The sequence below is a fragment of the Gracilinanus agilis genome, chromosome 2 (assembly GCF_016433145.1).
Source record: "Gracilinanus agilis isolate LMUSP501 chromosome 2, AgileGrace, whole genome shotgun sequence".
Lineage (NCBI taxonomy): Eukaryota > Metazoa > Chordata > Mammalia > Didelphimorphia > Didelphidae > Gracilinanus > Gracilinanus agilis.
Window position 1 is genome coordinate 556469529 of NC_058131.1, and position 17852 is coordinate 556487380.

At 35.6% G+C, this 17852-nt stretch overlaps 1 protein-coding gene across 1 annotated transcript; it reads right to left on the bottom strand.

The window, feature by feature from the left end:
* Window positions 1–16326: 16326 nt before the first annotated feature.
* Window positions 16327–17289, bottom strand: LOC123234141 (olfactory receptor 4K2-like). The gene has a single exon (XM_044660084.1). It carries the CDS (start codon window positions 17287–17289, stop codon window positions 16327–16329), a length of 963 nt encoding a protein of 320 aa, XP_044516019.1.
* Window positions 17290–17852: the final 563 nt, after the last annotated feature.

Below are 17852 nucleotides of genomic sequence, written 5' to 3' on the forward strand. Positions count from 1 at the left end.
AGTACGATTTTCAATAATCAGTTTCTGAAATTTTGAGATTTATGTTCTTTCCTCTCTCTCACCCCTCCCCTTCTCTAAGATTGTAGTTAATATATAATAAAGATTATACATCTATTATTAAAATACAATACATATTTCCATGTTCATGATATTGTGAAAGATACAAATCTGTTACACTAGAGAAAAATGTCCTATACATTATTGCTGTAACTGCATATAACATTCTCCTAGTTCTGTTCACTTCACTTTGCATCTTCCCATCTCTCATTTTACTATTTCTGTGACATTTCTGTCCCCACTTTGGGTCTTCATGAACCTATGGTGGGAGAGCCTGATATATCTGGTTCTGGAGGGTACTCTCTCAAAGAATGATTGGGGTCCAATGAATATTTAAAAATAGAGAAATTTATTGAGTGAATGGCCAATAGGTAGTTTGCTGGTAAAGTCTGCTTCCCTGAAGAGAAAGGATCCAGAATTTTTATACCTTAAGGAACAGAGACTAAGCAACCAGGAATGGAAATTGGAGAGGGATTAAGTGACATTCCTGTGTGAGGTGCTTTGGTGTCTGAGATAGAAGCACTGGTATCTTTCATCATAAAAGAGGGTGAGTTGCATATATTGATGCAAACAGAAGGTACATATCTGTGCTTATGAGAAAACTAGGGGAAATGCACCTGAATGTATTTTCTTAGAGACTCCTTTGATCATACAGTTTTTGTTCCTTCAGTTGTATTAAGGCAAACTCCCCCAGTACTGCAGGGATGCCAGATTGGGAAATTCCTCACTTATGCTTTGACCTTGGATTCCTCTAGACATCTGGGGTGTCCAGGAAGCCCTGTAACCCCATACCAGACCTTCCCCTTAACTTCTCTGAGACCAACTTTCTTGTCTGTAAAATGGGGTTAATATTACCTAGAACATCTACTTACCCCACAGAGTTTCTATGAGCTCAAATGAGATTGCCTAGTTAGAGAAGCAGAGCTCTGGATTTGGACCCACCTGAGTTCAAATCCTGCCTCAGACACTTACTAGCTATGTGACTCTGGGCAAGTCACTGTAACCACTACTAGCTAGCCTCAGTGTCTTCATTTATAAAAGAGAGATAACAGGAAATTTAACTATTTAATTTCAGAAGCCATTCCGATATTTTTACTTCAGTAATCAACAAATGCTAAGCATCAGGGCTTGTTCTATTTTTTTGTAGATTGTCTAAATTTAAAGTAATGGAGAAAAGGTAAATAATGAAGATTAAATTTAAGTGCACTATACCTTCCCAGAGAAAGCACTACCCTGAATGAGAAAGCCCTAGTTGCAGAACCTTTTCTTTTCTTCCTATTGGATGGTAGGAGCACAGAGGCTCTCCTCTCATTGGATGATGAGAGAACAAGACATTCCCTACCTCTCCTCCCATTGGATGGTAAGGACATAGACAGAATAGCCCCGCCTCTCCTCCCCCTCCTCCAATGAAAATATGTCTCATAGCAGATTCTTTAGGGCTTTCTTTTTTTTTTTAAACCAATTGTGTGAGCATAGCACTTGAGTGAAGTTTTTATGCTTAAACAGAATCTTCTACTCTACAGAAGCAAAGCATTGATCTGTGTGCCGTCTTTTTTTTTTCCCCCTTTCTTCTTTTCCAACGTTAAGGAAGGTCTAAAATGACAGTTGGGACATTGCCCGGTTTATCTTTGGACATCCAAGATCCCACAACTGCTCCAAAGGCGTTTTTTCCCAAATTAAAAAAGAAAGCCTGGGCAAATGGATACCTGCAGGACCTTTAATTGGGAAGACCCCAAGGCAGAGAAAGGTGAGGCCTCTTCGGGATACTGGTGATCCCAAAGGACTATTTTTGTTTTATTCTTCATGGAATAAGAGGGCACAGGGTGGAGAGGACAGGCCCCACTTTTTAAAAATAAATAAATAAATAAATAAATAAAAAGGGAGATCTTAGATTTAGAGCTGGAGGAATCTAAGAATGTATTTAATGCACCAAAGTATTTAACACCCCTACCCCCACCCCCTTGTTTTACTGAGGAGAAACAAAAACACAAATGGATTTAAGGGATTCGCCTAAAACCGGATTTGAATTTAGGTATTTCCACTATCCAAGTCTAAGGCCCTCAGTAGGCCACAAGGTGCCAAAGAGGTTGACCCCTTAATTATCTCCCAACCAGCCTCTCACCCCCATTTCTGTTGAAAAGAAGCCCCTTAAATTTTTCCGTTTGGAGGGGGCGGGGATCCTAGTCACATGGTTTACCCCCTCCCCCACCCATTGCTGGCTCCAGGCAAAGCAGTCTGCTCCCAACTGCTATTTTTAGGCCCACATGCCCAGCGGGACTGGGATGTTGTCTCCCACCACCTACCCCACCCCGCTTCTATTAGAAGGGCAGATGCTTAACTAATAAAGTCAGGAAGGGGAGTCCTGGAGGAGACCACCACCCGACATTCCTTTAACCCAGAAAAATGGAATAGAAGCTTGGCTACTTCAAAGGTGAAAGCAAAAGTGACTCCAAGAGGCTGGGGAAAGATTAGCCAGATCTGGTTACCTGGAAAGAAGAGTATGCAGAGAGGATTTGGTAGGGAATAGGGGGTGGTAAGTAGATGTTTGAGAATCATATTTAATTAATTGAGCGACAGACCTGGAGTCAGGAAAACTTTTTTTCCTGAATTCAAATCAAGCCCCAGACTTGGTGTGTGACCCCAGACAACCCTGTGTGCCTCGGTTTCCTCATCTGTAAAATGACCTGGAGAAGGTAATGGCAAACTTCACCAGTATCTTTGCCAAGAAAACCCTAAAAGGATCAGGAGAACCACTGAGTCATGGTTGAATAAAGACTAAACAGCACAATAGAGTTGGGATTGGTGGGTGGGTAGAAACTAGAAACAATGACAAAATCATATATTTCCAGCCCTCAAGGAGTTGATTGAAGAGTTAAGATCAGAATCTGTAAATCTTAAATGTCACCTACAAAATGTTGACATTTCTCTCAAAGGACACTGAATCATATTTTCAGTAATCAGTCTTTCTCCTTTTACTACCACACTGCCCTCACCCTTGCTTTAATAATGACTAATTTTTTAAATAATATAGTGACCAAAAAGGAATAGGCCTGGGTTTATTCCAGTGGCAATACTGTGTGACAAAGCATTTCATTTGACTTCTGGAATCTAGATCTGATCCTGCCTTGGACATTGCCAGTTAGGCATAGTTAATTTAATAGTTAATAATAATAAGTTAATAGAAATAGTTAATTTCAGGTTGACATAATGTGACCTTATTAGTAAGGGCCTTTTAGCTTGGGTGTCTGCAAACTTACTTAAATTTTTTTTCAATAATTTGATTTTTATCTAATTATTTTCTTTCATAATTCTATGTATTTTATGCATTCAAAAACATACTGAAAAGGTTCTATAAGCTTTACTAGTCTGCCAAAGGGTTCATAATGTTGTAGGAGGGAGTCCAACTTGGTTTGTGGGCAGACTTGCCCTAGGAATTACAGGCTTACCAAATTAATTATTAAATAGAGAAATTTATTAGGAGAGAGGGTAATATGACCAGGAGACAAGATCCTCAGAGATTGGAGAGTCAAGTTTATATGCCTTTACAGACAGAAATGGCTATGTGACATGACATACAAGGACAAAAAAACTGAGGAAAAGGGGACAGGGTGCCTGAGGTTTGAAATGTTATCTATCTGTGAGATATGGAGATCTCGAAAGTATGGAACTTGCATGCCATCTTTGTTCACTCATCAGTATTAACTAGGGAGGGGGTCTGTTCTAGCCACATGGCATTCCTTAGGTCAGAAGCACAGAGTCATTTCTAGAACTTCTAGTTTCCCTTGTCCCACTATAGTGACAGACAAAAAGGTTAAAAATCCATGCCTTATTCAAATCCCAGCTTTTCTGAGTTTCAGTTTCCTTATTTGCAAAATAGAGTACTCTTAACCAGAAGCCTATGAACTTTTCCTTTTTTGACATATTGATAAATATATTTGAATATTACTGGTTTCCTTTAAAATCCCAAGTATTTTATGGTATGTTTTTTAAAACATTTTTTCTGAGTAGCCCATCTGTTTTAACAGACTACACATAGGGCCCTTGACACCAAAAGAATTAAGAACTCCTGATCTAGAACACAAGTCCTTAGTGAATAGATTAAGAACTACTAATGGATCTTGAATCTGTTTCCTCTTTCCAGAATACAAAGATTCCCAAAAGGAAAGGAAGTGTATCCCAGTGGTAATTCTAAACCCTACCCCATTCAGGAACTTTAATTCATTATAGTGACATGCCCTAACCATTGATCTATAGGTTTGGGAGAAATGAAAAGTAGGTTTCCTCTTTCTGGGCTTAATGAACTTACAGCTTTATGATTCTGTCTGTCTAGAAGCAATCTGGAAAGCCACAGGAGTTGAATTTGTAAGAACTGTTCATAGAGGGACAGTATTAAGCCCAGCTTAAAGGATATAGAATCTGGGAGAAATTGGGTATAGGGAAACTGAAACATTAATTACTTTATTATTTTTTGCTGTTGCTATATCTCCAGGTCTCCATTTTTCAAGAACTAGTGAATCTCTTCTCTTAAGTCTGAGATCTCCACACATGCCTGAGAATGAAGAAAGAGATTCCATTTGGAATAAGAGAGGAGAAAAGAATTGTCTGCCAGATATTTTATTAGCACTAATACCGAACATACGTTAAAAGGTTTTCTACAGTCTTCACATACATCTTGGGGCCTACTTTTTCCCTGGAGAAATATATCTCTGGAGATGAGAAGAAAGAAGAGAGAAGGGTTCACAGAAAATCTGTAAGTCTATTGAAATGGATTTTGGCACATAATAACATTCATATTGGGCCCAGAAGATTGCAGAATGAAGAGAGCTGTTTATCTCCACTGATATTTGAGTGAGTGAAGGACATTTCCAAATTGGAGAATCATTTCACAGAACAGCAGCACAAATGTTTTATCCTATTTGGTTTCATCTATCATTGTCCTTAAGGTGATGCCTCCAATAGCAGTTAGCATAAGGATCCTGAAATACTATGGGTCTAGTTTTCTCGAGATTGTATAATTCTAATATGTCTTCAGCCTGCTTTCTTCCCAATCCAACAAACTATTGGAGACAACGCGTTTTTGTTTTACTGAGCTAAATGACTCATAAAAGGTTCCTAATGTGGAAAGAAAATTATTAGAACATTATGTCACGTCATATTCCTTGGTACAGTAAATAAAAAGCAATAAGAGAACAGAGAGACCCACTGAGTATGTGGACATTGATGGAGAGACTTAGTGCTAAGACCAGTAAAGAAGATCCCAGAATGGAGTAGTGGCTTGAACTACAGATTCCAAGAATGGAAACTGTACTTAATGAATCTGAGCATAATGTGATCCACACTGAATGAATTTTAAATCAGACTTCTCTTTGGCTTCCACTCTGGTTCAATTTCTGAATATTCTTGATGCTGTTGAGACAGAATTGTTGGTGAGCAACAATGTGGAGTAATACTAATGTTTAACAGGAAATATCTAAGACAACAAAATCACAATTATAAAATGTTAGAAATCATCAGATGGATTTACAAGTGAATTTTACCAAACATTTAAAGATCATCTAATTCCACATTAAGTGAATTATTTAGAACAACTAACTAGTAAAGAACTTTACTTTTTTTCATTATTTCTTTTTATATTCTTGACCTTTTGTTTTTCCAAATTAATTTTATTATATTTTTCTAGTTCAACAAAATATTTTTGGTAATTTAATTGAGATGTACATTCTTTTAGGTAGGATTGTTATTTTAATTTTTAAAAATTAATATTAATGATGTGTTTGACAAAGGTAAAATTCTGTTTGGGGAATAAGAATTCACTATTTGGTAAAAATTGGTGAGAAAACTGGAAAGCAGTTTGGTAGAAATTAGATAATAGATCAATACCTTGGATTCTCTACCAAAATAAGATTAAAATAGATACATGATCTCAATATAAAGGGAGATACTATAAACAAATTAGAATAGGGAACATACTGTCTATCAGATTTAATATATAGAAGAATATGTGAATAAACCAGGTAGAAAGTCTTATGAAATGTTAAATGGATAATTTTGAATACAATAAATTAAAAAGTTTTATATTAACAAAACTAATGTATCTGAGATTAGAAAGAAAGCAAAAAAGTTGGGAGGAAAGTTTCTGGACAGTTTCTCAGGTAAAGGACTCATATTTAAAATATAGAGAGAACTGTGAAATATGTAAGAATATGAGGCATTTCTCAATTGATAAGTAGTCAAAAGATATGGACAGTTTGGGGATGAAGAAATCAAAGCTATATATAACTATTTGGAAAAAATGCTCTAAATCATTACTGATTAGAGAAATGCAAATTAAAACAATTCTGAAATTTTATCTCACACCTATCAGATTGACTAAATTGATAAAAGGACAAAAAGACAAATGTTGGAGTGGGGATGTGGAAAATTAGGGACGCTAATATGTTGTTGGTGGAAAAGTGAACTGACCCAACTATTTTGGAGAACAACCTAGAATTTACTCAGAATTATAAAACCATGCATACCTTTTGACCCAGTAGTACCTTTATTAGGTTTTTTTTCCTAAGTTGATCAAGGGAATAGGAAAAGAATCTTATATGTTCTAAAATATTTATAAAGCTCTTTTTATATTTGTAAAGAACAGGAAACTGAAGAGTTGTCCAGTTGGGAAATGACTAAACAAGTTGTTGCATATGAATGGATTAGAATATTGTTGTGCCATAATAAATGGCCAAAAAGTTGATTACAGCAAAAACATATATGAAGTAATATAAAGTAAACAGGACCAGGAGAATGTTGTACACAATAACAACAGTAACGTGTGATGATCATTTGTGAATGACAACTATTATCAACACGGCAAGAATCCAGGACAAGTCCAAAGGATTCATGAAAAGATTAAAAAAGGATACCCACTACCATAGAAGGAACAGATGGAGTCTGAATGCAGATTGAAACATGTCATTCTTCTCTTTATTTCCTCCATGAAATTTTCTCTTACATAAGGCATATGTGTCTTGTTTCACAACATGATGAATAGGGAAATATGTGTCATATGATAATATATGTACAACCTCTTTCATATTACCTACCTTCTTGGAGAATGGGAAAGGAGGAAGGGAGGGAGAGAACATGGATTGCAAAATGTTAGAAAATGAATATTAAAAGTTGTATCAACATGTAATCTGAAAAAAAATAACAAAAGTTAAAAAACTCAGTCATTAACTCCCCCAGTTTGACAGTATGGAGTTGTAAAGTGACTTCTAAGAACCATCACAGATTACACAGCTTTATAAATTATACCAGAGTACAAGATTTCTGAGTCAAGATCAAATACAGAAAGCCCATGAAGTGGTCAATACTTAGGCCAATGTCTAGACTATTTGGAACATGGATTCAAAGAATACCCTAATAGTGTTAAGAGAGAAGCCAGTGGGTTTATAGCCACCTTGGGAAAAGAATCAGCATTTCTGGATTGAGAGACCTCAGGACTTGACAAAGACAGCATTAGAACTCACAAGATGATAACTGGGCAAAATTAAAGCCCTAATACAGAGTGAGCCTGAAGTCCCTGGGAATTTGCTGTAGATGCTCAGCATTATCAGAGAGGCCCAACCATCCGTGGAGACACACCTCGTATCAAATGCAGTAAAAGTAGACAGAAGACCTTTGTGGCTCACAGAGAATTCACCTTGCATGAGGCTCCATGACCTTGTAGATTGCATGTCATTTCTGTTGACATGTTTTTTAACTGAGTTGAAAGGGACTTCAGACTCATCGTGAAAAGATTGAATTGCAATTCAAGTGGACAGATCTATATAGCTATCCGAGACCTCACTTGACATGAATCTCCGTGTCTTTATATATTGCATCTGCCACTTTTTGGCATTTTTGAACTGAGGAAAAATATATTTTGGACTCCTCCTAGAGATGAACTCTTAAGATTGAACTGGAGTAGTGGTGGACAGCAGATCTCCTAAGTCGTCACAGATTTCACCTGGCGTGTTATTGTATATTATACCTGCCACTTCTGCTGATGTTTTTGAACTGAGGTGAAAGGGACTTCAGATTCATACTAGAGAAGAACTCATATTTTCTATTGATGATCGGAGTCACATCCAGGAAAAATGGGAACTAGCTGGACTTAGATGATATTTTTTTCAAGTTACTTCTCTTTTGTGGTAATATTCTGAGAGATTTTGTTGCGTAATGGAGATTGTTTCTATACCCTTTACTTCATTGCTGAAATACACCACTAAGATTCATCATCAGCACCAAATCAATTGCTATAGTGCCCTGATCCAGGGTTGGGACAAGCGTTTTAGATTTTGAAATTCAAGCTTACAGATGTTTAATGTAATTTCTCTTCATTAATAGCACCCGCATGACTGAAATACCAGATGCAGCATGCATACAGTGAGATGAAGGGAAATGAGAAGGGAAAAGGAGGACAATGAGGGTTGTCAAATATCCCAGGGAAAAAAGCGAGTGCAGTAGCAATCATATAGCCGATCTTAGCTTGACTCAATGAGCCATAGGGTTTAGCTGGAAATATTGTAAAGAAGCTATATGTTGATATTATATAAGGGGAGAAATACTTGAATTCTTCATTATTATTACGTTGCCAAACATGTAGATCCATATAGTCACCTCACCCCACAGAAATAACCTTTGGTTATGTGTTGAGCAGAAAGGAGGCCCAGGGAGGAAAAAATAGTCTAGAGTTCCCTGATGTGGGAAATCATGGCATTTTAGGAATCCCAAATGTCTGAATAGCATTTGACCAAAATATTACAGAGAAAAATCAGAGTTCTAGAACAAAGTAGAATGGGGAAAGAGCTTCCTATAGGACAATCTTATGTTCTAGGATAAGGGGTATGGGATGAGGGATTAAACATATGGTATATCACATAGGTTTAACTTTTCTCATGTTGTAGCTTGTAAAAATTCAACCATTTCAGTTACTATTTATGATTGTGGCTATATCCAAGAGGACCAAAATGTGGTCCAAAAGAAACCACTGCCATAAGTACACACTTGTAATGCCCCAGAAAGGACAAAATCTAGCTATTTAGCACTCTACCTGTCTCTTGTTGAGCAACAAAAGTAAAGGTTAAAATAGAAATTCTACAATTCTGGTATTTACGAAATAAAATACAATTTAAGCTTCAATTTATTAGTCTCTACTTCTTTCACAATTAACATTCGTTTTCCTAACAGGAAGACCATCTTTTCTCTCACTAACTGATTTTCAAGTATCTCCATGATCAATGATTAATCTAACAGACTTTATCCTTAGTGATAGTGGTTGTCTAGTCTGGTGATTGCTTTCTGTTAATTTAGTATTTTTATGTATGATCAACTATGTTAGGAGCTTTGGGAAATACTAAAGAAATATAAAGCTTTGCCTTTAAGAAGCTTACTATTAAGGAGATGGGAATCACTTTTAAATGAGGCAGAAAAACAAGATAATATATATAATCAAGTTCCAGAGATGGGCAATAAAGATTTCAAACATACCTCTGTTTTGTTTTTCACACCAAATGAAATTATCAACTTTGATCCTTATTCTTCAAATTTGACTCCAAATTATATTTTGTTCTTTGCAAAAATTCTCCTTTCAAAGTCAAAAATTTACTATCAGCTAGACACAATTAGAGACTACTTGAACTAATATGTACAAACAATTATCATATAGGAATAGGGATATAGAAATGAATGACTATACCTAATCTCAAGGAACTTAAAAATCTAGTAACATAGATACTTTGAAAATTATACAAAGTGAAATAAGGTAAGTGCATACCTTTGACTCATACCTAGGGACCTTGGAATCTGGCCTGAAGTTTTGGAAACTGTTTGTTTGCTATTTTAATATATTTGTCAATCAAGAGACATTACATGCCTGCTGCTGCAAGATTTTCTTGTGTAGGTTGAGAACCTGAAAGGGAAACCAGGGACTGAGGGAATACGGGTGGAAGGGTTGAAGGTTAAGGGAGGAAGGACATGGGTAGAGAAAACAGACAAAAAGACACAGAATTCTTCAGCATCACGTTTGGCCTGTCAGCTCCTCAGATGGTCAGAGTATAAGATTTAAATTAATGTCCAATACTTCAAGTATTATTTTTATAAAGTTTATCTGACAAAACAGAACCATATGACTAAGTTTTTCTATCCACTCAAAAATCCCCACTCCACCAAAGCTGAGACAGGAAGGAAAAAGAGTCAGAGGCAGGGCTACACCCAATTTATATCCTGTCTACATCAGCACATAAGGACAGGAAGTGAGTCAAGTGGTAGGAATCATAGTTTTGCTGGGGATTTCAAGGTATGGGGGATGTGGGATTGTCAATCAAACAGGTGGTATGATAGAAACATTAGCATCATATTGGCAATCAACAATAAGACAAAAGAAAGGATACCAACACAATGGCATAGCCAGTGCCCAGACCAAAGGCTCTTCTGAAGGTCCTACTTCCTCCAGAGCCCTGGCATCATCTCATTCAAATGCTGAGGGTGTGTCTTTGCCATTACAAAGAAACTACAGAAATTGCATGCCAGCCTTCCAGACTGTAGACAAGGGGAAAGGTTTGAGTTCCACAAAATTTGAGCCCCAATTCAATCATTTGAAATATTAGAAATGTATACATAAGTCTGGTCCATGAACACTTTGCTCATTAGACTCAGTTTTTGACTACATCTTTAATATTTTCATGAATCATTTATACCTGGAAACTATCTGTTGGAGAAGATGAGAGGGATGAAATCACAGATGAAGAGCACATATAGAGGGAATGACCTTAGCAAGGAGAAAGTATACCTCTATCAAATTATGGGAAAGAAGAAGAAACTGGAGGATGATATCAAGGGGTTTTGAGATAAAGATAAGGGGAGAAGAAGCTAAAAGCAAATGCCTTCAATTCTCTCAGACTATGATGTCTACAAATAATACTCTTTCAATCAAGGGCCAACTCTGATATTCTTCTTTGAACAGACTGAAAGTCTGTCTAGAATTTCAAAAACAGACCTTGAAGGGCCAGGAGTTCTTCCAACCAAAGGCTGCAATCCTCTGCCCTACCTTCCTGTGTAGAATAAAATCACTTCCTTTTATCACCTTAGATTAGTGACTTGAGACAATGTGAGGACAAAGGAACTTTTGTATCTTAGGTTAAGAACTCTTAAAATAGGAAATAAAAATAAAATACAAAGGCATACATGAGCATTTATCTTTTCAACTTTTTTCCTCTTTCCTTTGCCTTCACATTTTTCCTTTCATTCCTCTTTAATGAATCCCCTAGCTATCCCTTGTCAAGTCAATAACATAAGAGTAGCTATCTTATCTGGTTTTTATTAGAGTCAAATGAGATAATGAAATTGTGAGCCTGAAAATATTTTAAAAATTAATTATTATAATTACTTATATTCTCCCTCTTAGTTATACAATAAGTTAATAAATTTTAATCATCCTACTTATTGAATCACTGACTTAGAGCAGGGAGTAATTTTAGAAGACATTCAGTCCTGCTTCTTCATTTACATATGAGGAAATTCTCCAAGGCTGGCCTACATAAACGAGACATAATAACTGACCCTCAAACATGCCAGACACAAAATCTTTTTCCTTAATGAAAGGTATAGTCAAGATTCTATGAGATTTTAAAACTGGTATAAAGGACTACTTGGTGCAAAAGGGGTAGCATTCCAGGCATAACAATAGAATAGGAAGTAATTATAGTAGTATCAGTTGTGTGCTGGGAATAACATAAATGTCTTTAAATGTGTCTAAAGTTGGCAAATGGACATGTTATAGAGGGCCTTGAATTTGTAGGTTTTGTACTTAATTTACTAAACAAAGGGGAGTGTTATTGTAAGAATGAAGTGATATGATCAGATCTGTGCATAAAAGATTATCAGGCCAGTCTGCAGAACTGATTAGAAGACAGAGAGAATTTAGACAGTAGAACCAGTTAAACTTTTGTAGAGTGAGATATAGAACCTATTACAAGTAATCCCAGATCTTTGGAAGAACTGTAATAATGCAGGAATAAAGTGTGTTTGAGAGTATTTATGTCTACTTTTTAAAAATGAAAAAGAAACTCCAGAATGTTAATATTTCCAAGCAATCCAAGCAATGTATCAACCACACTAATGTACCAGATAGTGATCAGCAATGATTAACACAAGCCCACCATTTCAAAATTGAACATTATCACTTTTTATTTCAAATCTAATACCATGTTCTTTCATTCTAAATCATCACATGAATTCTCTTTCCCATAGGCTATCATTCTAGAATCACCAAACCTCTAGATTTAGTGATTAAATGTAGTAATGTTGCAGAAAGTGTTTTACTCTCAAAGAAACTAAAGGAAGTGTTTTGCCTTTTGTATTTAAGTTGTTTTTCTTTAAATTTCTATCCTTAATGTTTCATCATGGGGTGAAGGTGAGCTTGAGTTCTCTGACATTTTTCTAGGGCAGCACAAACTGGAAACTCTTACCAAACTAGAAAGGCAGAAAATGGGCTTAAATTAAATTCACTTTAACAAACTTAACTTTAACAGCACTTAAATTCACTTTAACACACCATTATTTAGCACTTACAAAGATTATTGTGTGTAAGGGACTATGTTAGCCCCTATAACTAGATAAACAAAAAGAACCAAACAACAAAAAGGACAACCCTATTCTCAAGGAGCTTAAATTTTACTGTTGACTGCTTCCTTAGCACTAATATAACTAAGTGTGAAGTAGTTCTTTACCAAAAAGGATTGCTACCAAATATTTTTTTTTGAGGAGGAAGAATTGGCCAAAATAACTCCTAAAAATTGATAAGGCATCAAGGGTTGTAATCTTATCAATGGAGAAAGCACCCATACCAGCAAAATTGTTCTTTTAAGAATTAAACAAGATAAATGTATTAAGGATGAGACAAATACATAATACTTTCACTCATTTTATGACTGACCATGAGATATAGGTAAATATTTATAGCCTAGTAGAAAAAGTACAGGCCTGAAGGGCAAGAGATCCAGATTCATTTCCTAACTATTTAAACTTTTAAAATCTTTAAAGAGGGGCAGCTGGGTAGCTCAGTGGGTTGAGAGCCAGGCCTAGAGACAGGAGGTCCTAGGTTCAAATACGGCCTCAGACACTTCCCAGCTGTGTGACCCTGGGCAAGTCACTTGACCCCCATTGCCTACCCTTACCACTCTTCCACCTATAAGTCAATACACAGAAGTTAAGGGTTTAAAATTAAAAAAAAATCTTTAAAGAAAAATCCAGAAAAAGTAATACTTCACAAAACAATTGGGATATATAAAATATAATACATATGATAATTACATGGCCTTAGGCAAAACCACAACTTTCAGTACTTATTTTTCAAATAGGAAAAATTATATATCACCCAAATATGAGTCTCAAATTCAATAATGTATAGGAAAGTGATTTAAAAAATTTTAAGTACTATAGATTTATAACAGGTATTACATCCATTTCTCTCTGGCTTCCCACTGTTTTCCTTGAAGAGGAGGATTTTATAATGTTATCATGGCACTCACTAACTAAGAATATGCTAAAGATCACAGAACTATGCCTTATTTAAGGCTATCAATACAACTAGTCATATACACTAGTATTTACTATTACTATTTATATGAACCCGAGCCTATATCTATTTAATCAAGACAACATATAAAACTAATCAGATCAATAGAAAACTATAAAAAATGTTCTATAATAATTTTGCTTCTAGATGTATTGACATATACATTCTTTTTTGGAAAATGCTTGAAAACTAATTTTAATCATTTAAGTGCTCAAATATTGAGGTGAAACTACATTATCCTCTAAATTGGACCCCCCTTTTTTAATAGTATACATTTGGGTTTTAGAAAGGTAAAGTGGAAAGAGCATCAAACTATGATTGGGAATCCTGAATCTGAATGTGAATATTTCTACTATTCAGCTCTGTGTAACCCTGGGGAATTGGAATAGGTCAGTGTTTACTAAAATGATTGAACTACAGAAAAATTTCAAGCTGAAATACAATGATATTCTAGAAATCCTTTTGAGTTCTAAAGCTATGACCTGCCCCTGAAATAAATTAGATTGGAAAAATTGGGGATTATGATAGAGAGTAATGAACATTTTTCATAATGAAACATTATTGCATGTAAGTAGTATTTTTGACAAAAAACATGATTTAATACCCTACAGAATTGTGAGCAAAGAACCTTAGAACATGAGCTATGATTTCATATTTCAAGAACTAGATGGGAAATTAGGGATTATTTAGATCTCTCTCATTTTACAGATGGAAAAAAAAGTCAGAAAAGTAGGAAGTAATAAAAGTGGTTTTTAAATCCATGTCCTCTGACTATAACCATGCTGCTCTTTCTGCTACATCAATTTCCTATTTTAGCAAGGGAAAATATTTCTACCTCCAAAATCTCACAGAATCCTTATTTGTATCATGTGAAATAATAGGAGTTTGCACTTTGGAAGATGCTAAGTTATTTGATTGAAGGTCTCTACCAGACTGAAAACACACTGATGATAATGCCCATAGTCCAAAAATTGTATTTTAAATCAAAATTGTTAAATTTCATATATATATACTACTGGAATTTCATAAAGAGGAAAAAGAACTATATTTATAAGGATGTAAATAAAGTAGTTTTTTTGAAGTGGCAAAGAATTAGAAACTGAGGAGATACCCATCAACTGGGAAACAATTGAGTAATTTATAGTATATGATGTGATGGAAAACTTTTATGTTATAAAAAGTGTTGAAGGGTTAGTTTCAGAAAAACCTGAGAAGACATATAAACTGATGCAAAATGAAGCGAGTAGAACCAGGAGAATAGTGTACAGAGTAATAGCAATATTGTAGATTTAACTGAAAGACTTAGTAACTGATCACTACCATAACCTATCACAATTTCAAAGGACTCATGACAAAAAATGTTATCTATCTTCTTTTAGAAAACTATCTAACTCAGAGTGCAAACTGAAACATTTTTTCTTTCTTTTTAAAAACAAATATGACTAATGTAGAAATTATTTTTCCTGGTTTCATATTTGTAATGAGTTTTGTATTTCCTCAATTTGGAACTAAAAATAAAATTGATTTTTAAAAAGAACACATTACAGGGGCAGCTGGGTAGCTCAGTGGATTGAGAGTCAGGCCTAGAGACAGGAATTCCTAGGTTCAAATCTGGCCTCAGACACTTCCCAGCTGTGTGACCCTGGGCAAGTCACTTGACCCCCATTGCCTACCCTTACTGCTCTTCCACCAAGGAGCCAATACACAGAAGTTAAGGGGTTAAAAAAAAAACGAACACATTACAGCATTTTATAGGTCTGTGCTCTGCAGTATGAGAATTCCTGAAGTATATTGTAGAAAGGGTCTTTGGAATATTTCATTTACTTTCTTATGAAATATACTTCAAATGTTGGTTAGAAATTGTCCAATAAGGATGTAATGATGAACTGCCTTTGTTTTGTGACTACCAAAGACATTGAATTCATTAGAATTCTTGGGACAATGCAGAATTTTACATTTCTGCATTTGCAGAATTTCATTTCTCTTAATTTATATTTTAAAACATACATTGTCGTACCCATCTATGAAACCCATTCTAGACCAATGCCCATGGTGCCTGTCCTAGTACTGAAAGAAAATACATTATTTCCTCTTTATTGATGACACATTTGAAGTTTAGAAAGATTCAGACACTTGCCCAAGTTCATTCAAATAGAGAATATGTAAAAATAAGCTTACACATCCACAGACTTTTGCTCTGAGTATGACAGACTACTAAAATATTAAAATGATAGTCACTGATTCAAAATTTCTGGCACAAAGGACTCACGACCTTTAATGAAACTATAAGGAGTAAAGTTTCTGGTTCTTCTGTGTAGGTGGATGCCTTAAAAAAGTTTTTGATAACAGATATCTAAGTTGCATTTATCCACAGCAAGTGATCATAACAGAAGCAGAGTGGCATCATAGAGGGAGACGACAGGAACAGGGGTTCTCATCCTGATTCTGGTAATAAATAGCTGCATATAAGTCTTTTAACCCTGATGGACCTTGGGTTTCTCATCTTTAAAATGAAATTATTAGACTAGATAATCTTAAATTCCCTTCCAGCTCTCTATAGTGCCTTTTCCTGTAGTCTACATTTAATAAATGGCCATTGGATTAAAGAAAATCAGTATTATCTTAAGGTTGGAAAACAGCTGATGTTGGGTCACAGACAAATGTTTCCTTCATTGCACAGGGTATCTTGGGAACTGTGCAGTTTTCCGGAAGCTAATATATTGGTTGCTCATTTTCCTCATGGCAGCTTTTACCTCTTGGTTTCTCAGAGTATAGATAAGTGGATTCAAGAAAGGTGTGAAAATAGTATAAAATACAGAAAGAACCTTGTCCACAAGGAAATTGGTAAAGGGCCACACATAGATGAAGATGCATGGTCCAAAGAACATGAATACAACTATGAAGTGGGCAGTACAGGTAGAAAGTGCCTTGGATGACCCACCAGAGGCGTGCTTCTTCATAGTAACCAAGACAATGATGTAGGAAGTAAGCAAAAGCAGGAAGCTGACCAGCGCAATCATGCCACTGGTTGAAATCATGAAGAGCCCCAGGACGTAGACATCTATGCAGGCAAGTTGAATAACCAAAGGAAGGTCACAGAAGAAGCTGTCTACAACATTAGGACCACAGAATGGCAAGTAGAGGGTGAAGGCCAACTGACTCATTGTGTGAAGGAAGCCCACTGTCCAAGAAACCACCACGAGAGCCAGACACACACGGTGACTCATAATGTTTGAATATCGGAGAGGTTTGCATATAGCAATGTATCTGTCAAAGGACATAGAAATAAGTAGGACAATCTCAGTGCCAGTGAAGAGATGCAAGAAGAAGATCTGAGAGATGCAACCTTCAAAAGAAATGGTTTTACGATGAATGAAAAAGTCCATGATCATCTTGGGGGTAGCAAAGGAGGACAGACACATGTCAATGAAAGACAGGTTGCTAAGCAGGAAATACATGGGTGAATGAAGTTGTGGTGTAGATATCACTGTAAGCAAAATGAGACAATTGCCTAATATAGTCACCACATATAAAATAGAAAATACCACAAAGAAGAAAACCTGGAGCTCAGGAGAATCAGTTAGCCCCAGCAACACAAATTCGGACACCCTGGAGTAATTGGCAGCTTCCATTGATGTTGCAGACATAGCTATGTAGTAACCTATAAAGAACAAAACAGAGTTGAAAAAAATCAAAGATGACTGCAACTATATTTTAGAGAATGAATATGATATCGCTGCTCATGATGAAGTAAAGATAATACGTACTATAGAAACTTAACAAACTAAAAATCAGATATTCCCTGCCTTCAATCTGCTTTTAGGATGAAGCAAATGAAAGAAAATAAAACTTCAAGAATTTATTTTAAAAATCAACTTATAAGCAAGGGAAGATCAATCTGTAATTTATTGCTGAGGACAAATACTAGCAACCATGTGAAAAAAAATGCTCCAGATCACTAAGAGTTATAGAAATGTACATTAAAATAACTCTGAGGTTCCATCTCATATCCATAAGATTGATAGGTATGACAAAAAAGAGGGAAAGGGAATGAAATCATTAGAGAGGTTGAAGGAAAACAGGTAAATTAATACACTATTGGTAAACTTCAAAATCAAGATAGTTGTTCTCTAAAACAATGTGAAATTATGCCCAAAAAAAAAACCCTCCAAACTGTATACACTTTGACCTAGAA